General features: G+C 34.2%; 2 protein-coding genes and 1 long non-coding RNA gene across 8 annotated transcripts in view; all 3 read right to left on the reverse strand.

The window, feature by feature from the left end:
- Positions 1–3568, reverse strand: part of LOC115234626 (GTP-binding protein Di-Ras2) — a 93906-nt gene extending 90338 nt beyond the window's left edge. For 2 of the 3 annotated variants that reach the window (XR_003883942.1, XM_029805831.1), the window contains exon 1: positions 3231–3410. The gene's annotated coding sequence lies outside the window, so the exon portion shown is untranslated. Of the gene's footprint in view, positions 1–3230 lie in introns of all 3 variants that reach the window. The other variant, XM_029805830.1, reaches the window with a different exon arrangement.
- Positions 3569–5197: 1629 nt separating this feature from the next.
- Positions 5198–8521, reverse strand: LOC115234624. Its single transcript, XR_003883941.1, has 2 exons — positions 8363–8521; positions 5198–8234 (listed from the first exon to the last, which is right to left on the reverse strand). It is a non-coding gene; the product is annotated as an uncharacterized LOC115234624 (long non-coding RNA).
- A 578-nt stretch (positions 8522–9099) lies between these two features.
- Positions 9100–23337, reverse strand: part of LOC115234622 (protein N-terminal asparagine amidohydrolase) — a 46506-nt gene continuing 32268 nt past the window's right edge. For 2 of the 4 annotated variants that reach the window (XM_029805822.1, XM_029805821.1), the window contains exons 3-8: positions 15511–15701; positions 13988–14053; positions 11602–11784; positions 10934–11142; positions 10541–10702; positions 9100–10412 (exon numbers count right to left, since the gene is read on the reverse strand). In XM_029805822.1, the coding sequence (XP_029661682.1) occupies positions 10287–10412; positions 10541–10702; positions 10934–11142; positions 11602–11784; positions 13988–14053; positions 15511–15700 (936 nt within the window). In that variant the 5' untranslated portion in view covers position 15701 and the 3' untranslated portion in view covers positions 9100–10286. Of the gene's footprint in view, positions 10413–10540; positions 10703–10933; positions 11143–11601; positions 11785–13987; positions 14054–15510; positions 15702–20521; positions 20943–20967; positions 21193–23337 lie in introns of those variants that run through there. The other 2 variants (XM_029805823.1, XM_029805824.1) reach the window with 2 other exon arrangements.

The following is a 23337-nucleotide window of genomic DNA, read 5'->3' on the forward strand; positions in this document are numbered from 1 at the left end:
CGCGTCGATAAACTGGTAGATAAAAAGATAGGCTCGAGAGACGTTTTTAATAGATCGTCACCCCTGCGTGGCAGAAGTAGGGGGCAAGATCGTAAATTGCGAACGGCGAAACTTGATCGCGACCAGGAGAATTTATCGCAATTGATTAGATCTGCGGAATTTATACGACACATCGCGGATAGCCCGCTTAATTGCTCATCTCCAGAATATTAGCGGCAGGGTGTCAGAGAAACAATTATTTTGTTTCTGGCCACATAAAATATATGAAGAATATTCTTTTTTTCTTTGACAAATATAAGGTTTTCAAATAGTTAATATTCTATCTTTATGTAAGAGTGAAATAAAATATATTAACAAATCAGATCAAATCAACTAAACGAAACGAGGAGTTCTAATCTTTACAAGATAAAGAAGATTTTTAGATAATTTTGTTGCGCATACTTTTTGCGCTTGGCTTTTATTAGTTCCTAAATAAATTTTTATATTAATGAATGTATACTGTGCCTCCGCATTCAGAAAATTGTTAAAAATATTGATTTAATACTTGCACAAGACAGTAACAATATTTCAATTTACAATTTTACAATTTCACCTAACACAAACTTATATAATTAAGTATCAAATCAACTGACACGTGAAACAAAATTTAAACATAGATACGAAATAAATGAAATAAGAAAAATAGAATCGAAAAAATCTATCGTATTGCAGAAAACCATTTATCAATGTTTACGATTTTATGGAAAGGCATAGGAAAACCTCACAATCCACTTTCTCTACACAGATTTCGCCACACATAATTCCATTTGCACGCCCGTCGAATCGTACATATTGCATTAGCGCAGAAATTGCATTAAGACTCCACTTCGCGCGTGTGCGGTACATTAAAAATATTATCTCGTCCTTTCGTGCATCCGCTACATTAATTTCTGTCTATTTGCATTATGAAAGACAAATAGATGAATTATTTTATTTTATTTTTACAAAACACGCATAAATATAATTATAAAAAAGATATATCTTTTTGCAAACAATTTCCTTTAATCCTATTTCAATTCCTGCACGATCAATATAAGTATGCAATTAAAAGAATATCTATAATTATAAAATATTCTACACCTAATAGCTATGATTTAAATACAGCTGACATAAATGCTTTTAAATTCGTGTTTTTTTTTATGTCTTTTTTCAAATAAAAAAGGAAATTTTGATTAGACGCTATTGATAATAATCTCATATAATTTTTTAAATTTGCTATTTTGACTTTAAGCATTAAATTATAATTATATCAAAATACGCACGAAGACCATTTGGAATTATATGAGAAGCGTGGAATTGTTTTATTTACCTGAGATTAAATTCATGGCAAACTTTACTTCAATTCAAACAGCTTTAATATTCCAACGCGCGCCGGAATCATGTTTTAATTTAAATAAGAAATATCCAACTATAACATGCTGCTACTATAAAAATATGCTTTATAATTATATTAAATTTAAAGTAACGTAGCATCATTGTTAAGGTTGTAAATTTCTATTCGTTCATCAATAATCGCTTTTCCGCGGATATATCGGTCAAAAGCGGAAGTTAAATCAGGAGAAACTCTCTGTTTGCCGTTTCTAAGAAAGATGGTCGATTAGCGTTTTGTGCGACACGAACATTTGCAATTAGCCAAAATTAGTTCTAGAAAACAAAACCGCGATTTGCCAGCAGCCGACATTTTCAGTGATTTCCTCCTTGCTTCATGAGACGTTTACGATCAGAGATATTGATCATTAAACGCGCTCTGAAATTAATACCGTCCTCAAGCGACAAAGGCAAGTAGAAGGACTTTCTAAGACATCATCACAAACGTCAATTTCTCTCTCTCTCTCTCTCTCTTTTTCTTTCTCTCACCCTCGAATATAAAGATATAATATTAAAAAACATCACTTATTTAATAAAATATATTATAAAATTTTTTAGAGAATATATTTTATTGTATATATTAAAAATATTGTATTATTTTTCCCAAATATAAATAATATTGTTATACTGGATAATTTTTAGTATATAAACTATTGTTTTTGTCATTATTATGTAGGAATATTCCGATATTTACAACTTTTTCAATTCGAGGAGAGAAAATACAAATTATAATTTGAAATTATAAAATTTTGGCTTCTATACCGAAAATTCGCTTTTAACGTTATTTTAGCGCAATTCAATTAAGCGCCGTGACTCACGATTTACGCGCAACATGTAAGAGTCGCGCAGTTTAACCGACACGTTACGTAAATATCGTTATTCTTCTTTCAATTCCACTTTCGAGGAGCAGCTACTTTCGACATAATAGAGTTACTACTGAGAACTGCGGGAATACTCGTATGTTCCGTAACGAATACTCGTTCATCGCGTTTACTGAATGTAGAAGTGAGAATTTTTTTTTACGTCAAAATCAATTAATGCTTGTTAAAGTAAAATAAACTTCCATGTGTATTACAGCAGATATGTTATTTTAGTTTTATTAAAGCGAGACTTTACGTGTTTTTGTATCTCTGTGCACATGTATGTGTAACATGTACTATAACGCTATATTTTCAAATATAAAGCAAATATTCTTTCCAACAATTATCCTTAATAGGTCGTCGAAAATTTGAGGAAACTATTAGTAGTTTGATTCGTTGAAAACTTTATGCGTTGTAATAAATCAAAACTTATAATTGATTCAAATTGTTTGCTCGTCCACAAAAAGAGTATTTTGAGATACATATTTCAAACATATATTTGAAAAATAATTGACATCAAAAAATAAAATTTTGTGTCCTTTTTATTTGGTCTCAAATTTTGTTTCAAACTTACAATTTACATTACTAAAATTAAAATATAAAAAAAGATTCTTTAATCTTAATTCAACTATTATTAAAATTAGATGTTAGAAATTATTTTCATGATTCTTTCTACAATCCAGTCCTGCAATATTATTTCCAATACTAAATTTCAGATTTTATAGTGTATTAATTTATGTCTGAAATAAAGACATTACATATTCGCATGTAAAAATACATGCTTAAAAAGAAAGAATGATTATATCGTGCGCGATGTTTTGAATCTTTCTCGGGACAAAATCTGGTCCGTAGAAAATCTGATCAATCTCAGATAACTTACAAAACTTTCGAATTCGTACCGCAATTCGAAACAATTTTAATAAAAAAGCCGCATGATATCGAGAGAATGTAATAAAAACTCACCGGGACGGGAAAAGGACGCGTTCGTCCGGGACTTCCTCGGAATGTGATATGCCGAAAACGTGGCGCGACCACGACGAGCGGGAACGCGGGTTCGTCCTCGATCCGACGACGAGACGGCACTGACCGTGTCGGCGAAGCGCTTGATGTCGACTACTGCGAGTCGGGCCGAGTCACTTTCAAGGAGTCTGCGCAGCGTCACCCATTACTACTCACCGTCCGCGGGTTCTCCTACCCTTAGTCTCACGGTTCTTTTCTCCCCTCAAATATTTAGGAGATTTAGAGTATTCAGTAATAGAATATGTGGATGCGATATCCTTCTTGTAAAAAATTGAAATTTTTCCTCAACCTTTCCCCAAACTAATCCTCAGAAATGATTTTTGCATTATTTAAATATAATAATAATAAGTATTGCGTCTTTTTTAAATGTTATTACCGTAGTTCCACAAAACATTAAATTTCAGTTATTTAGTGGAAATTTCAAAGCTATAGAGAACTACGTCACGAAATTTGCTGCGACCCTATGTCGACAGAAAGAGAGAGAGAGAGAGAGAGAGAGAGAGAGAGAGAGAGAGAGAGAGAGAGAGAGAGAGAGAGAGAGAGAAAAACGCGTTTTGATGTAGAGAGAGAATCCAGTATTGAGGCTTATATATAAAAATACGCTATTTTGAAATTGTTTCTTGCAATCAGTTTTGATATCAGCGTAATATATCGCGTATAATTGTGTAAGTGTCTGTAATCGAGTAAATAGCTTTGCAAATAGCATCCGAGGGTGCTTCAAAGATTCTTCTCTACAACCCAGTCCTCCTAATAAAAGCTCGGAGTTAATTTTCAGAATTTCTAGAACGAATATTATTTCCGGATGATCACTTTTCAATGCAATTATCAACTTCTCACTGCGGATTTTGGATTCTATGCTAGAGCGAAGCATATCGGAAGACTTTGTAAGTCATTCATAACAAACTTTCCGGAAGTTTCCTTCCGCTCACGATCAAGCAACTTCTTGTATAACTGCCAGGAAATAGGAAACAGGCTGCACACGCATACATAAGCTATTAATGTTGAACAAAATATATGCGTAAAGTTCTATTAATAGTGATGCAAATATATCTAATAGAAAATTTCTGTTGTGTATATTAAATTTTTAGTTTTTGAAAGATTTCAATGATATTAAAAAAAAAAAGAGTAAAAGAGATAGAAAGAGAGGGAGAGAGAAAGAGAGAGAGAGAGAGAAATAATTTTGAAAATTTCAAGAATTTACAGATTTGATTGAGAAATTAAAATGCACAAGTTTCAAACAATTTTCTTTTCTACGATAAACTAAGATAATGCATCTAAAGTATTTAATCTTACTTATTCAATTAATTTTTTTGCTTCAATTTATACGTTCTATATGTTTCGTTAATTAAATTGCTTTCATAATCCAGCTACAATATTAATTACAATTTCTCTCAAAGATAGAAAATATTGTACACACACTATATCTTAATAAACGTTTAGATTAAAATATAAACTTTCTTCATTACTTTTCATTTTTTCGAATAAAATTTGAACGAATAATAATTATATATGCGATTATCTCTACTGATCGATTAAAATCGATATTTGATTCTCACTAATATGAAATCATAATACTCGAGAGTATTTTCTCGTTGCGGTACGATAATTTCGCGAGTTTCACTGTACTTATGTAATAGTTTACAACACACTACGTAACAATGAGCAACTTTGTTAACAACTTTATTTTTACCAATTTCCGTTCGGCAATTTCTCAAGCTGAGCGTATAGAATATCGCGTTATTCACGATCACTTCGCGATTAAATCAGCCGCGTAAGGGGATCATTTATCACGGAAATCATACCAAATCAGGAGTGTGCGAGCATTATTTTTAACGATGGATCAATCAGTTGTGGTTGTCATCTCGAGCACTTGATTTGATGCGATATCGTGAAATAACACATACGACGTTGCTTTAGTCTAGTATCGTTTATTGTATAAATATATCACCAAATAATATTATGTAGTAAGATTGCGTCTGCGTAACGCGAGAAAGAATGCGAAGGAGATCGAACGGGAACGCTATTGTAAGAACGAGGCCGGGGATAGGGAAAAAAAGAGCGCGCGCGATAAAGAACATAAGAAGTAGAGATATATATGTAATTGTATTACTGTACCGGGAAGTTTCTATGAGCTAGCAAGAAAAGCCGTATATTCTTCAGCCAGAAGCAACAAAGTAAGTGGCAAACCACCCGCTACACTTCCTCCATTCACGCAGATCGAATGAGAAGGGAAAAGGGTCGTATGTTCGATCCTGAAAGCTTCATCGTCGCGAGTGCATTCGCTCTTTTACATAATATAGTAAAAATATATCTCTTTTCGATCTCTAGAAAATATCATATTATCATTATTAGCAATATCATTCTGATCATCGCGTCATCATTATTATTATTAATATCAACCTCAATTAGCTTATATATCACTAGAACAATAAAAAATTGTAAACGCACCTTTCCTTTATGCATTACTTCAAAAGTTCGAGACCATAGCTGTAGAAGAAATTTTATATACTCTTCGCTTAAAATATCATTAAAAAAAATGATATATTCATCACATATACATATATATTCGCTCAAAGGACGAGGAACGCTCTTAACAATAACATTGAATTTTTTGAATTTTTTCTGCTATGAAAATTGTATTCATGTATCGAAATACAAGAAACCTTTTTTGTATGGCTGGGGAACTGTACTCTCAAACGCAATCCGGAGAGTAATTACCTTCCCGCTTAATCGATGAATTCACAGGTAAGGGAAGGCCTCGTCATTTTAATTTTTCGATCGCAATCGCACGCCTGCACTTTCTAAATATGTAACAATAAAACCTATGTAGGACGTTCACGCGATTTCCAGATTGATCGAATTGCACCATATTATTATGCATTTGTATATTTTGTTTACAATTACTAAAACAATAATTAACGATTTGTCACACATAGCATCTTTTATCTTGGATGTTTATTCTACGACGTAAATGATGATCAAACGCGAACGCCTAAATGTGTGTCTCACGAGTATCTAACACACATTCAAATAATTAAAGAAGATTGGTATTTTTAACATATATGTATGTACGAGAATGAGTTAGTAAAAATTATTGCGTGACATCAACGACTTTTATTCAATTATTAATCTTCGCTGTTTGAATTTTCGGAGAGATTTCGCGTCCCCCCGTAAAATAACTGTCGAGGCAAAGGAACTTTCCCTCACCCGAAAAGAATTCGGGCACAACCCTGAAAATATTATGTACATTGTTCTCTACTTCACCACTATCTTTCATACAACATTCTTTTCTTTATTATGGCAAGTACGAAATTCTTCGTTGCTCGAACTTTCGTAATTCAGCTGAAAGAAGAAAATAAAAAGAAAAAAAAAAGAAGGATAAATGCCTGAGCCTAATTCCACGCGCGTGTGCGTAAATTCGCGCTGTAATCGCGCAGTTAGCATCAAATGTGATTTTCAGCTATTGAATTATTTGTTTAATTATGAAGATTGCACGTGATGTAAAGATGAAATAAGTATTAAATCGCATTTAATACTAAATGCGCGATGAGAATACACATTGTTGCTTTATCGCTAAAAAGTTAAGCCGGAGAGAACGTTCAATGATGGAACAAGGGACTTATGACTAATAACATTTTGTAACAACGAATCGAATTCAATCATTATCCATATACATAACATAAGCATCTATCAAAAAAGAAATTCAACAATGCCAACATATTAATACATACAAGCTTATTCACGATTGAAGCGCTTTGCATGTTATATCCGCGAATATTGCTTTTTATATAAATATATCCAAAAAATGCTAGAAGAGAAAAGAATATATTTTTATGTGTGCATGCTTTATAAAATTATCTTTTTGGTTTCTTTTCTTCTTCGTAAGATTTTGTAAAGTCGTATATCGTTTTACAAATTTTGAATTATAAAAGAATTGTCACCTGGCAAGCAAAATACCCGGATACGATTTTAGAAATTTTTGATGATAATTTGCGGATAATTAAAAAAAATCTTTATATGAATTTATCTAAAAGCAATTTTGATCGCGATGCAATTCATATAATGATTTGACTTAAAATATCCTGCTGTAATTACATGATAGAAAAAATATCCCTCAATATTATTTTAAAAATAATTTTCCAATATAAAAGATATTTAAAGAAAAATATGCGTTATTATAAGTATATGCACACACACATAATCTCAGTGCCGAATAATGCGTATTAAAATTTTCGGAAAATTGTTTCCCAAAGTTATTTTTATTTTAATTTATTTTCTTGGCTTATACTCTATGATAACAGAGTTATAAGCTCTATTCTTTGAATTTAATTTGTAAATATTACAAATTGTATATACTTGGCAATGTATATTCAAAGGCTAATCTGCATCTCGTTTTCAATGTGGTTTACGAGATATTTTCCACTGTGAACAGACATTAAGGCATCAATCTGTGCGCTAATTATGACTGTTTTAATCTATATTCTCACGATTTTTTCCCGCTCGGACGTCTTTTTTATTGAACACAAATAATTGCCGGCCGACAAAAGCTGCAATTATATGCCAATTTCGTATTTTTCTCATCAATTATAAATGCAGATCGATTTTTTTAAAACGATTTTATTAGGGCACCAATTCTGCGGTATGCAGAACTCGACGGTACTGCGATTTTCAAAAGACGCAGTTTCACGTTTCAGTAATTGATTTAAATTCCTTTGACTCTGCATACTTCGTTAATCCGCAATTTGATTATACTTTGCGTCACTCGAAAATTTCGCGAACAACTTCCACGCAAGCCTTAATCGAATCTGCGATTTGTTAAGATTAGTATCGCATTGGTTGCCAGACACCAGTGATTTCATCTCGGCGATAGTAATGAGGTTTATTATCTCGGAAGACGGTGACGGCAGGAAATTGATTGTCCTGAATGTACTTGAGTGTTGCCCGTACCTGAAACAGAAATTTCGTCGTTGTCTAGCAAAGCAAAAGAAACGCGCACAGTCGGATTTGTTGCTTATCTTCCTCTTTCGAGGCGATTTATAATATCATATATAAAAAAGTATATCAATTGGCATTACTTGTGAGACGAAATGTGGTTGTTCTACTTCCGGTGACGTTGACAAGTGTTGCAGAATGAATTGATCGGATTGCGCCAACCAGAGATCCACACCTCGCAAAGGATCATAATTAAACGGACCGATTCTAAGTAATCCAAGACCGCAATCGTATATATCCAGAACCTGTACATAAATAAGACAAATATATTTGATTCGCTCAAAAAACTGGGTTAAATAAAATTTGATAGAACGCTTAATCAAATAATAAAATATACATTTTATTCTCATACATATATATATATATTGTCGAGGCAAAGGAACTTTCCCTCACCCGAAAAGAATTCGGGCACAACCCTGAAAATATTATGTACATTGTTCTCTACTTCACCACTATCTTTCATACAACATTCTTTTCTTTATTATGGCAAGTACGAAATTCTTCGTTGCTCGAACTTTCGTAATTCAGCTGAAAGAAGAAAATAAAAAGAAAAAAAAAAGAAGGATAAATGCCTGAGCCTAATTCCACGCGCGTGTGCGTAAATTCGCGCTGTAATCGCGCAGTTAGCATCAAATGTGATTTTCAGCTATTGAATTATTTGTTTAATTATGAAGATTGCACGTGATGTAAAGATGAAATAAGTATTAAATCGCATTTAATACTAAATGCGCGATGAGAATACACATTGTTGCTTTATCGCTAAAAAGTTAAGCCGGAGAGAACGTTCAATGATGGAACAAGGGACTTATGACTAATAACATTTTGTAACAACGAATCGAATTCAATCATTATCCATATACATAACATAAGCATCTATCAAAAAAGAAATTCAACAATGCCAACATATTAATACATACAAGCTTATTCACGATTGAAGCGCTTTGCATGTTATATCCGCGAATATTGCTTTTTATATAAATATATCCAAAAAATGCTAGAAGAGAAAAGAATATATTTTTATGTGTGCATGCTTTATAAAATTATCTTTTTGGTTTCTTTTCTTCTTCGTAAGATTTTGTAAAGTCGTATATCGTTTTACAAATTTTGAATTATAAAAGAATTGTCACCTGGCAAGCAAAATACCCGGATACGATTTTAGAAATTTTTGATGATAATTTGCGGATAATTAAAAAAAATCTTTATATGAATTTATCTAAAAGCAATTTTGATCGCGATGCAATTCATATAATGATTTGACTTAAAATATCCTGCTGTAATTACATGATAGAAAAAATATCCCTCAATATTATTTTAAAAATAATTTTCCAATATAAAAGATATTTAAAGAAAAATATGCGTTATTATAAGTATATGCACACACACATAATCTCAGTGCCGAATAATGCGTATTAAAATTTTCGGAAAATTGTTTCCCAAAGTTATTTTTATTTTAATTTATTTTCTTGGCTTATACTCTATGATAACAGAGTTATAAGCTCTATTCTTTGAATTTAATTTGTAAATATTACAAATTGTATATACTTGGCAATGTATATTCAAAGGCTAATCTGCATCTCGTTTTCAATGTGGTTTACGAGATATTTTCCACTGTGAACAGACATTAAGGCATCAATCTGTGCGCTAATTATGACTGTTTTAATCTATATTCTCACGATTTTTTCCCGCTCGGACGTCTTTTTTATTGAACACAAATAATTGCCGGCCGACAAAAGCTGCAATTATATGCCAATTTCGTATTTTTCTCATCAATTATAAATGCAGATCGATTTTTTTAAAACGATTTTATTAGGGCACCAATTCTGCGGTATGCAGAACTCGACGGTACTGCGATTTTCAAAAGACGCAGTTTCACGTTTCAGTAATTGATTTAAATTCCTTTGACTCTGCATACTTCGTTAATCCGCAATTTGATTATACTTTGCGTCACTCGAAAATTTCGCGAACAACTTCCACGCAAGCCTTAATCGAATCTGCGATTTGTTAAGATTAGTATCGCATTGGTTGCCAGACACCAGTGATTTCATCTCGGCGATAGTAATGAGGTTTATTATCTCGGAAGACGGTGACGGCAGGAAATTGATTGTCCTGAATGTACTTGAGTGTTGCCCGTACCTGAAACAGAAATTTCGTCGTTGTCTAGCAAAGCAAAAGAAACGCGCACAGTCGGATTTGTTGCTTATCTTCCTCTTTCGAGGCGATTTATAATATCATATATAAAAAAGTATATCAATTGGCATTACTTGTGAGACGAAATGTGGTTGTTCTACTTCCGGTGACGTTGACAAGTGTTGCAGAATGAATTGATCGGATTGCGCCAACCAGAGATCCACACCTCGCAAAGGATCATAATTAAACGGACCGATTCTAAGTAATCCAAGACCGCAATCGTATATATCCAGAACCTGTACATAAATAAGACAAATATATTTGATTCGCTCAAAAAACTGGGTTAAATAAAATTTGATAGAACGCTTAATCAAATAATAAAATATACATTTTATTCTCATACATATATATATATATATATATAATTTGCAAACACGCGAGGTATGAGCTCTCTCTTTTATATAGATCGTTAGTTTTGCTCAATTATAGAATACTATTGCAAATGCAAACGTTGCACACATACGCACCTGCTGACCCCCGGTCAATTGTCTGGCGCACCGCAGCGCCTGATCCGGGCCTTTATCGGGGAAAGACGCGGGAAAGATCTCGCCTGTCTTCACGTTCAGCCCGATGCCGTAGATCACCGGCCAATGAATCCCAGCTTTCACAGTGGTATTCAACTCGCCCACACAGCATAACGTCAGGTCGATCTCCACCGGTTGCTTGTGAAATGCAGCTGAAAACCGCATCGATCCCGTTATTGTCATAGACAAAACGTGGTGACATATTGTATGTAATTTCATTCGATTTTATCAGAAAACTTGAAAAAAAGTTTCGGTATTTCTATATAATTTAATATCATTGTTCGAATAAAAAGTTTAATGCGCACATTATTATTATTAATATTAATCGTATTAATTTTTATCAGAGTAAATCTTCTTCCGAGAAATATAACATAAATTCTGTAGGTGTTCTGTTTAATTTATCTCTTTAATTTATCTCGAGCCAAACGCAAGCAAACGATTTAATTCACCACGTTTGCGAATGAGATAGAACAGATATAATTATCTAGCTGATTATATTTGCAGATGTAGTAATTATAAGCCAAAAATGTTTCTACTTTCGTTAAACAAGCGCGTTACTGAGAGAAAAATTCCACATTATATATTAAAAAAAAAAAAACATTTCTACTTACAAAGTATAGTGTAAAATAATTCCTCGGAATAGTTTCTCGGGTCGGAGTAACCACCGACCAACTGCAATTCCAGCCGACCTTCGGGATATCCAAGGGTGAGTTCCGTTACCCTCTGGATCATCGCCACTGCAGCATCTTCTGTTCCAGAGCCGTCAAGATGCGCCAATGCTGCGGCGCCTGAACCTGAAATCCAGATATGTGACATTGAAAATCTTTTACAACAGTAAAACAGTGTGCGATTGTACTTGGCTATTATGATATAAGAACACGAAGGAAATATGCTTGTTTAAAATTATGATTAAATATAAAGTATATTTATGGTAATAATTAAATGTTCGCCTACAAACTAATCCCACTGCAAGAACAGATAAATTCTGTACTCGTTATTTTTATCTATTGTTATTATTGTTATTAATACATATGGATAGCTTGTTTACTCCCATTAAAAAGTCAAATGAGAAAAACATCGAGATACCCAAATAAAAAAAATAAAAAAATTATCACCGTTTGCGCGCTTTGTGCGACCGGTCGCTACATATCTCTTCTCGCAAAGAATGTACCGATTAAGAGGAAAATTAATTTCCGAGCGTTTAAACATCGCTACCGAGCCGGCTCGCTAATTACCGCGGCGTAGTAATTATCGCGAGCGAGCCGGCGTATCGGGTCTTTCTCGCCGTTTATTGCATCGTTGCATCGAACGAACGAAATGGTTAAGAGCACTCATGTTGTACACGATGCACTGAAATAATTCAGCACAGGATGTGTCCGAGAAGCGCCTTCGAGGGTCGATCCCAGCGCGTTCACTAGATGCGATTTATCGCCGTACATCTTGAATGAAGTGGAACGGAGTGAAATGCGAAAAGAGAGAATAGTAGTAGTTAAAACGCGCGTGTGTTCTTGCAATGCTGGCACGGATTCTTGACAATGTGTATATATATATATTCCTGTTATTATTAATATCTATAAACCCGTTAATAATTAATTTCTGAATATTCTTGTATGACAATTGCGCAAGACACTCGATGGGAAAAACTCGCAATAAAAACACTTTTATATTGCGAACTATTACTTAATTACGTACTTTCGAAGTCGCTTTCTACCTCGGCCATTATTCACGCGCAACCTTAAAACGATCGGAGACACCCAGCTTGAGTCGCGATGCACTGTCGCCGCAGCAGGAGAAAGCTAAGGAGAACGTACTCGATAGTTTTATCGAGATGTACAGTACAATGTTGATGGGTTCTTTTATACAAGATGAAATACGTTATAGTACGGAAAAGCAACATTTATGGAGCTTCGTGTGTGTGGTTCATATTTATTGTTAGTTATAAATGTCTCAACTTGAATAAAAATTATTGCTTGTTGGAGAAGAGAAATAGTAATTTGAATAGATTTTTTATGAGCACGTTCAAGATTATGATAACAGTCACTTGAGAATTTAATCTTTTTTTTTATCTCGCTATATAAAATTAAATTTCTTTTATAACTATAATTTTACATTTTACTTTTTCGTAGAATAAATTTTTTGTCCTTTATGTGAGATATGTTAAGGTTGAAATCACACTATTAGGTTTTCAATTGTACATAGCTACATTGCTTACGTAACAATTATCTTTATAAAAAATTATGAAAATACGGCTCATTATTTTACAAATCGCGCAATTATTTCCTCAAAGCTCTTCGAACTTGATATAGAATTAGCAAGTCATTTAAATGACTTCGGGATATAAATGTGAATCGTGAATTGAATCAGCACTTTTTTCCTTTGAGTTCGACAGAACTGATTCTATTAAATATACGGCTTATCTTTTCCAAGGAAGAGGCATTTTGCATTTTACGCCTTCTGATAATATATCGTGGAACGAAAAATAAATCCATTGTAAGCCTGTGGACAAAGGGAATAAAAACCGGCATTCTTTTTCTCAGAAGTTTTATGCTGAGATCTTTTATCTCTTTTTTATTCAGTTCTAATAAAGAAATCTAGATGCACATAATTTAATAATTTCACAGATATACCGCAAAACATTAATTTTTTAATCAAAATTGATTTAAAGTTTATCTCTTTAAATGTCAGAATGATTAAAAATGAAGAGTTTTGCGCGAACTAAGCTTCTGAATTGCAATAATATATCTTGCTGATTCTCGCATCTTGCTTAGAAGAAATCAATTTCAACTTTAATTTTATCATGAATGTTCAAGTACGAGTTTTACAAAAAATAATTAGAAATAATCGACATTTTTCAATGACGCCGTATAGATCGGACAATCTTGCTTTGTCGTTGCGTTATTCTGACCTCTTTTTTTCACCTAACTGCGTCGCGAACGGTCGTTTATATGCAACTGACTAGTTTATAACGATCGCGATTGTACTTTCAAATATACTCACCGGAATGCCTGACGACAACGATTATGCACGTGGTCATATCGTCCGAACCGAGGATGTTCACGTTCTCTGTGAAAGCGAAAAAGAATAGTTAGTGCGGTAGCGAATATAAATACAGCACTTTGAGAGGCTATAGATTTTTAGGATTGCTCGCCGATGCAATAGAAATTTTCCATGATTATGTAAGATAAATTTTTTTTTGTGATTTCCAAATATTGATGTATATCTCTATATCTCTATATCAAGATCTTTCAAGTTACACGAGAAACGATTTCAAACCATTTCAAAAATTGCATAATTAAAACAGATAATTTAGAGAGAGAACTTGACACATATATAATTCGTTGATTTCTACGTTTGATGTATTTTTTAGCACAAAGTGCTAAAGACGCACGAGAAGAACATCGCTTTTTATGCGATATTTTTGTAATATACTGTAATAAAAAATTGTAGGATAAAGATTTAATACGCTAAAAAAAAAAAAATTAAATTGCTATTGCAATATATTACCGTGATTTAACAAAGCAATATAGACAAATATGCTTCGGTGCAAAATTTATGGTACAATTTTATTATTGTAGCAATCAGACAAATCGTCGTTATTTTTAAAAATTATATCATCAAAAAAAATTGAACTGTAATTTACTCCGATAACACGAGAAATAACATTCCGTAACAGCATCCGCCGATTTATCATTTCGCGCATTAATTTTTTTGATTCTCTGATAATCAAGTATAATCACAGTTGGTAGATTGTGGCGGGTTGCGTCAATCTTGCAACGATATCGCAAAAGGTGCCGGTAACACAGTTCGTTATAACATATCGAGAGATAACACGGAGATCCCGTGGCTATATTGCATCAGTGACATGTTCTTTTGATAGATACGACGAATTGTTTTTCGAAAAGAGATTTCGCCTTTAAAGTTTCATGCTTATTATACATTTCTGCGATTATAGCAATTTTAATAACATTTCGTCACGCATATATATGTACTTTAATAATATCAGAGATAGAGAAAAAAATTATTATAAGAAGGAAACACAAAGAATTATCTTCTATTGTTTAAATTATCATTTTTTCCATATCTAATGATAGGTTTTCAATTATTATATGAAAAAAAAAGTCGCGCCTTTTATAATGTCAATTTAAATGTGAAGAATTATTCTTCTATTACTTAAATCATCATCTTTTCCGTATGTAATGATAAATTTTCAAGATATACGATGGGGTCATTTTATCTGGAACGCGAGTCTTCTATAGAGACTAATGTATTTTATCTAACACGCATTTTCTCGAGCTTAATGACCGTAGGATTGCTTAGCGACGATGATGCCAATAAATTGTACGATAACATAGAAATCGTTCATATATCCTATTATCGCGAGATTTATTTTTCTGTCGGCGCGTTTGTGTAACTCTCACGTGAAACTCTTTCATCTCCATGCGTGTGCACTGTGTGAGCGTTTTTATCGAACTGCGCTGCCACAAAAAGAGGATCGCTTAAACACGACACATCGCGCTTACTGTCTTGCGGCAGAGTCGCAGCCATTTCTCGTTGCTGGACGTAGAGGAGGCCCACCGGGCCCACGAGTTTCACCAGCATCGAGTGCAGCTGGGCCGCGCTCTCGCGGTATACCGGGTGGGCCGCGTACAAAGATCTGCTGTCCGCGGGTATTTCCTCCTGCAGGACCACCCCGCCCACCACTAGCACCATCCTGCAAAAGCGAAACGAAGACGATGTAGATTAAAGCATAACATAAAAAATGCCTTATTTAAAAGACGATGATTACACGTTGCACGTTTCGCGACGCGCATGGAATTAATTAATTCCGCAAAACAATACGAGCGGCTGATAATTTATGCCAATGAAGCGGCCATTCTTCACCGATTGATTTCCATTTTATTTCTCTATTGACGCACATGGTTTTAAAGATGGGCGACACGCGAGATTTCTTTATCGGACGAAGCTCAAGTTTGTATCTGACGGGCGAATAAAAAAAAAGCGTTAAAAACGTATCTCTCTATTGTTCTGCGGTTACCTCTCCACGTTTCCGTTATATACATTCTATTAATAAATACATTTTATAAGAAAGAATTTCATATTCACAATGACAGTGATTATTGACAGTGCTATTATAACTACAATTAAACTTGCAATAATCTTCTTCAAAAAATGCTACTTCTTAAAAAGGTAGAAGTCTACGATAAACGTTTCAAATCTTTATACGGATTGAATATTTTAATAAAACAATTATTATAATAATCAAAGAATAAAAAATTTGTTTTTTACAAAAATTTTGTAAAAATCTTTACAAACAAGATTTTTTGAGAATATATATGCATTGCCTTCACCGTTTGAAGGTATACGCCCTCTCAAGTCATTTGTAAAGTGAACGGACCCGGCGCATATGATCTCACGTAATAAATCATAACAGGCGGATCATTAAAATTAATTTACGGCAACCGTAAAGCAAAGTAATTGTCGCGCGCGACGCAACAGGCGGGTGTTAAACGTCACGCGCGGTTGGCTTATCGAATATAAATTCGCTCGTGCGAGAGAAAACGCCCTCGTTCTCCTTCGATCCTCACAATGAAGTCTTCGGGTATATCTGGGCGCACGATCGAGGCTTAGCATTGTGTGACAAAGCCGGTTACGGGATCGAGAGATTCGCGATTATCGGGCATATTGTCGGCACAGCACGCTACGTCTCGTCGCTCGTGTTGATCGTGTTAACAATCGCGATAACGAAACCTAGATCGGCTTATTCCGGGGTGAAGACTGAGCTCGATCCCGTAAAGTTATCCACCGTATCATTACGAGCGGCTTTACTCTCGGATATCGAATGACATTATATTGGAGATATATTGGAAGAGAGAGAGCAAGTTATCTCCGATCATTGAAAGAAGAATACAAATTATTGGATATACAAAGTTTTTTCTCTCAGAAAAAATAAGACGTAAATATAACCAATATAATTATTAATTTTTTTCATATTACAAGAAATCTGATATATATATATATATATATATATATATATATATATATATATATATATATATATATATATATATATATATATATATATATATATATATATATATATATATATATATATATATATATATATATATATATATATATATATATATATATATATATATATATATATATATATATATATATATATATATCAGATTTCTTGTAATATGAAAAAAATTAATAATTATATTGGTTATATTTACGTCTTATTTTTTCTGAGAGAAAAAACTTTGTATATCCAATAATTTGTATTCTTCTTTCAATGATCGGAGATAACTTGCTCTCTCTCTTCCAATATATCTCCAATATAATGTCATTCGATATCCGAGAGTAAAGCCGCTCGTAATGATACGGTGGATAACTTTACGGGATCGAGCTCAGTCTTCACCCCGGAATAAGCCGATCTAGGTTTCGTTATCGCGATTGTTAACACGATCAACACGAGCGACGAGACGTAGCGTGCTGTGCCGACAATATGCCCGATAATCGCGAATCTCTCGATCCCGTAACCGGCTTTGTCACACAATGCTAAGCCTCGATCGTGCGCCCAGATATACCCGAAGACTTCATTGTGAGGATCGAAGGAGAACGAGGGCGTTTTCTCTCGCACGAGCGAATTTATATTCGATAAGCCAACCGCGCGTGACGTTTAACACCCGCCTGTTGCGTCGCGCGCGACAATTACTTTGCTTTACGGTTGCCGTAAATTATATATATATATATATGTATATATAATAAAAGAACATATATATTTATTTTTTATTTCCCATCATGAGAGAAAATTACATAAGACGCATTAATCGTACGTCCATCTCTCTCTTTTTCTCCGTATAAATCGCGCTGATAAATTGATCTAAGATCTAAGTACACATCGAAGCTTCGCCGATCAATAAAACGTCGATGATTATCATCTTCCTTCGATCCTAGTCATCCGTTTCTACAAGAATCCGGAAGGATGACGCGTCAGATAACGCGGCACTTCTTTTATTAATTAATAAAAGAACACTGATACCGAATAATTGCGCGCTCCGCGTGATTTTAAGTACGGGATAATCATTAATATCGATGGCGCTTATAAAAAGGAGCACCGCGAGAGATATGAAGTTTTCGCAAAAACTCGTCGCAACGTCCTCGTGCACAATGCAAATCGCGGCAAGGACTAAAATAGATCCCGCGATCCACATGTCGTGCTTGCAGCTGCTTCTGCGAATACAAAAATATGCAACGACGAAGCCGTGCCTCTCATATTTTTTCTCTCTAATTAATTTTTATTAATTTTTTTTTAACGATTATTGAGGCATGAATGTATTTATAATAAAACAATAATCCAACTACATTACCGATATAAAATTTAATTATTATATATACGTTACATATAAATAAATCCTTTCAATATTTCTTCTATTATTTTCTCTGTGTTATTTCCTTTCAATCACTTCAAATATGCTGAAATAGAGTCTGTTTATCATTATTATAGGGACATAACAAACAAAAATCGCGATAGATTTTTTAGTTTGTTGTGAAAAGATATAGAAATATGGTTGAAAATTAGAACTATTAATTAAAGAAAGCGCGAAGATAAATTGTATGCATATTTAGGATAAATCTCATTTTACATCCGAGAGAGAGATGTTACCGGTTAACTTTAATCAAGTAGCTGTCTCTGCACAATCCCTAATTATATCCCATTCTCTTTCCGTCGCTCTAGAAACGAAGGAGCAGAAAATTGTAGCGCGACCAGCCACGGGCGGTATCTTAGTCGCAATCCGCGTACAATGTATGTAGGTTTCGGTATTAAGGAGCACGGTACTGTAATCCAGATGAGATAATTGTATGTTTTGTATTCGGTGGAAATATCGCGGCTTAATTATACGGCGCGCGACATGCGATGCATACTGGCTCCGTTGGCTCGAGCGGATACTCGCTCGCTATTCGTAATTTCGTTTGCAATTCGCTTGCAATTCGCTTGCAATTTGTTTCGTTCTGTAAATGATGCGTGCCACGTGACGAAAATCTTATGCCGATGTAATTAGAATTTTTGGAGATGCAAGGCTCCCTCTTCCCATTAAAACATAGGACTCGTTCACCTACCGTTCACAAAAAGATTTTTAGTTTTAAATACGATTTATGATTTATAGATTTAGAACGTTGACATGCTTCGCAAATTCTGTGTGTAGGATAGCTACGTTCCTTTATGTGAAATAGATCATCGTATTAGAAAAATAATGAGTGGCCTTTAAGAGCATATTTAGCGAAATTAAGAGTGACACGTCAAACAAAAAGATATTCGCTGCGCGTTACGAAACCCTCACTGTCATCGTAATTGTTGCGCGCGACAGGCTTATGTATAATTATTTGCATCACGAGCAGCTGCTTGTCTAATAATGAGATAAACGGGTAGCTACGGTCCGGTTGTGATCGCGAATAGCGATCACGTGGAAGTCGCGGCTATGCTGACGTAGCACAGTGACAATTCGCGCAAAACTGATATTATCGCGTGACATTCGTGTGTGCATTTAAGATAGCTGTTTTATGTTATATATATATTATTCCAGGAAAAGCACTCGCTATTAGTCGCGATATTACTATATCGATTTCTTATAATGAAATATCGTATCAATAACAGATGTATTGCAACATGTTGTTTTCACGTGCTGTTATCACCCGATTATCACATGGATTGCATTTAAAAAATTTCAGGATTCTTCTCTCCGAATAATATAAAATATGTGTGTGTGTATAAAGAAGAGATAAAGAAAGCGATAGATAGATAGATAAATAGATAGATAGATAGATAGATAATTAGATAGATATATAGATAGATAGATAGATAGATAGATAGATAGATAGATAGATAGATAGATAGATAGATAGATAGATAGATAGATAGATAGATAGATAGATAGATAGATAGATAGATAGATAGATAGATAGATAGATAGATAGATAGATAGATAGATAGATAGATAGATAGATAGATAGATAGATAGATAGATAGATAGATAGATAGATAGATAGATAGATAGATAGATAGATAGATAGATAGATAGATAGATAGATAGAATAATATAAAATATGTGTGTGTGTATAAAGAAGAGATAAAGAAAGCGATAGATAGATAAATAGATAGATACATAGATAGATAATTAGATAGATATATAGATAGATAGATAGATAAATAGATAGATAGATAGATAGATAGATAGATAGATAGATAGATAGATAGATAGATAGAGAGGAAGAAAGAAAAAACGAAAAAACAATTATAGGATACAATCCAAGGCTAAATATAGAAATTATTTTAGATAGATAGATAGATAGATAGATAGATAGATAGATAGATAGATAGATAGAGAGGAAGAAAGAAAAAACGTTCGGCAAATTATAGGATACAATCCAAGGCTAAATATAGAAATTATTTAGATTAATATTGCGAGATATAATAAAAACTCTAGAGGACCTTATTTGCATTCTATGCATTGTATATCAAATTACCTTATTTAGTTGATATTGTTTCTAGAAGAAATCTATCCGTAAATAACGATTTTTTACGTTTTAATAAAATATACGGAAAGCACGTGATATATGTCATATAGCTATATATGCGTCTCTATATTCAAATTTATAATTTTTGCCACATGTAAGACTATCGAATTGTCTCGCTATCGAATTTCTACAAGCACTTCACTGCGAGAAGATTTTAAAAACTTTTCTCTTCACTGTGTTATTTCGGTCGATGATTCTCGATTCACAATATGCCACTAAAAATATCTATTACGTGTCACGAATTCATCCAAAAGTACCTTTTATCACATCTTATTGTTAGAAGAACTTTTTTACTTTTAGAGAAATATCTCGATTCTACCGATTTATCGTCGTGATATTAACACGTTAATGAGTATTACCGAAATTAAAAATCGATAATTATTCGATCAACTTACGTCTCAATAAATGCGCATCACTTTTCGCGAATCAACTGCGACGCGAGATCCGGAAATAACCGCAGAATATATTTCGAACAAACGCGTTAGAATGATCACTACTGGTTCATCGCGCGTTGCAGGATACTCTCGTGCGAATCTCGAAGGATCTCGCGAGCAGTCGATCGAAGATCCAACCGAGCTGCGACTAAGTTCGTCCGCGATGTTTTCATTCAGTCGACGTCGACTGTCCCGGAGCTCATTAACAAATCGCGTTAATTATGGTTTCCCTTATCAGCCGAGGCGGCGATTGGACGGCCGCGTGGACGCGGTAGGATGGGTTAAAATCCAAGCGGGACCAATCGGGGCCGGCTCATCGATCGGATATCGGGGTACCGTGAACGAGAAAATAACATGTTTGGCTCTGTCGGCAGGGCTTAGGAATCGAAATCGCCTCGGTCCCGTATCTTTTTTTTTTTTTTCTTACTCTTTTTGCTTGCACCGGCGACCGGTCGAGCGGGCGATACTACATCGTGAGAGCGCTCGTTCATAGAGTGGTCAAAAAACTCGAATCATCGAATTTACGAGAATCAGATAATTTCGCTAACAGTAATCAAAAATTGTATGTTACATTACATATAATTGCTAATAATATCATAAAAAAAAATTACGAATGATAAACGAGATACTTCAAGTATCAATTATAGAAATATAATTACAGTGTATTGCATAAATTATTAAACTATTATTTATTATGATGTTGCACGTAGATTTATAATAAATTATTAATTTATTATGATGTTGCACGTATATATTAATTCGTCATTTGATATTGCATACTCTCTTACTACAGTCTATATACATCTCGAAATAAAAATATTTTAATAAAATAAGATCTATCTTTCCATGCGATACAGAATGAATAATATATGTTGGAAGTTTTCCAAATATAGTTACAAACATAACTGCGGATCGAAAATCTTTTCTTAACGTGGAAAGACGGCACCGAGTAGAGAAACAGACAATATGATAGCATCTGAATATATGTAGATATATGGAGAAAGATCAACCAATGTGTATTTTCACAATAAAGAACGAAAAATATCGGGACGACCTCAATAAGCATTTATAAACTCAGTCTTGTCAGTAAATTGCGCACAGGAGAATAATAAAAGACACAATAAAGGAAGAATAATAAAGAACATAAATACTAATTCTGCAAACATAAGATATCGTAAACGAGTTTTCAAACAAAACTTTTACTTGTTTAAGTAAAAAAGAAAAATTAAAAAGCATCTAGAGTCTCTATTCTACTGGCTACGATTAGTTATAATTTTAGCTTATTATTTATTTTTTATTTCTTTGTATTAAATATCGTAATATTTGACTTTGAAATAATTGATTCAAATAAATACAACATTACGTTCTTCTGTCTAGTTATCTGAATCGTAGCATCGCATAGCATGATCATTAGTCTACATAAGATTATGCTAATTTCCTTTCCCATTTAAACTTATTCTATGCTTGTCCGATTCGAAACGCGATATGGAAGAATCGCTTTAGAATACAACTTACGATACTATTTTACACAGCATGATGTCAATAATGCGCGACACTAGGAAACAGCTATGTAAATCCATAAACATAAGGAAATATGCGAGGATACATAAACATCCATAAATGTAAGAATACAAGATATTGAGATAAGGATTTACCTCGTCGCACACATTTCGAATAATCATCTCGACATCAAGGGGTTAAAAAGATTCATCCTCTTTTTCATCCTTCTCGAAAGACCAGCTGCTATAAGACGTCTACATACAAACGAGTGTCATGACAACGTGAATTGACAGCCTTCTAAATATAATCGGGACTGATCGAAGGGTCAGAGATCTCTACCCCGAGCCATCAACCACCCTCAAAGAAGCTCGAAGAAAGGGCGAGCTCGAGGACGCGATACGATCTGAACACGGGATTAGACGCGTAGCAAACGTTATCGACGAGATTTCACAGATGAACGGACAGGCGGGCGGGTCTCGAAAAAAAATGCCTTTACATCAGATTAAGGCGCGATCTCGCGCGCGAATCATCCGCGATCCACCCCTGGAACGAATCGCGGCACCGATACGATACCGGGCCGATATGATACCGTATGGATATCGGTGTCGGATGGACCGAGGAGAAGCGGAACACTCTTCCGCCGGCACGCCCCCTCGTTCCCGGATCGATCCCGGACGATTTACGGCGGGGATCGATTTGATCGACGATTAAGAGGACCGCGCTCTCACCCTGCGCTGTCTCGCCTCGACGTCGAGAGCAATATTTCTTTGGCCGTGAGAGGAAGGGAGGGAAGTATTAACCCTCTCGGAGACGGCTTTTAAAACTTGGTAC

The sequence above is a fragment of the Formica exsecta genome, unplaced genomic scaffold (assembly GCF_003651465.1).
Source record: "Formica exsecta isolate Colony F162 unplaced genomic scaffold, ASM365146v1 scaffold201, whole genome shotgun sequence".
NCBI lineage: Eukaryota > Metazoa > Arthropoda > Insecta > Hymenoptera > Formicidae > Formica > Formica exsecta.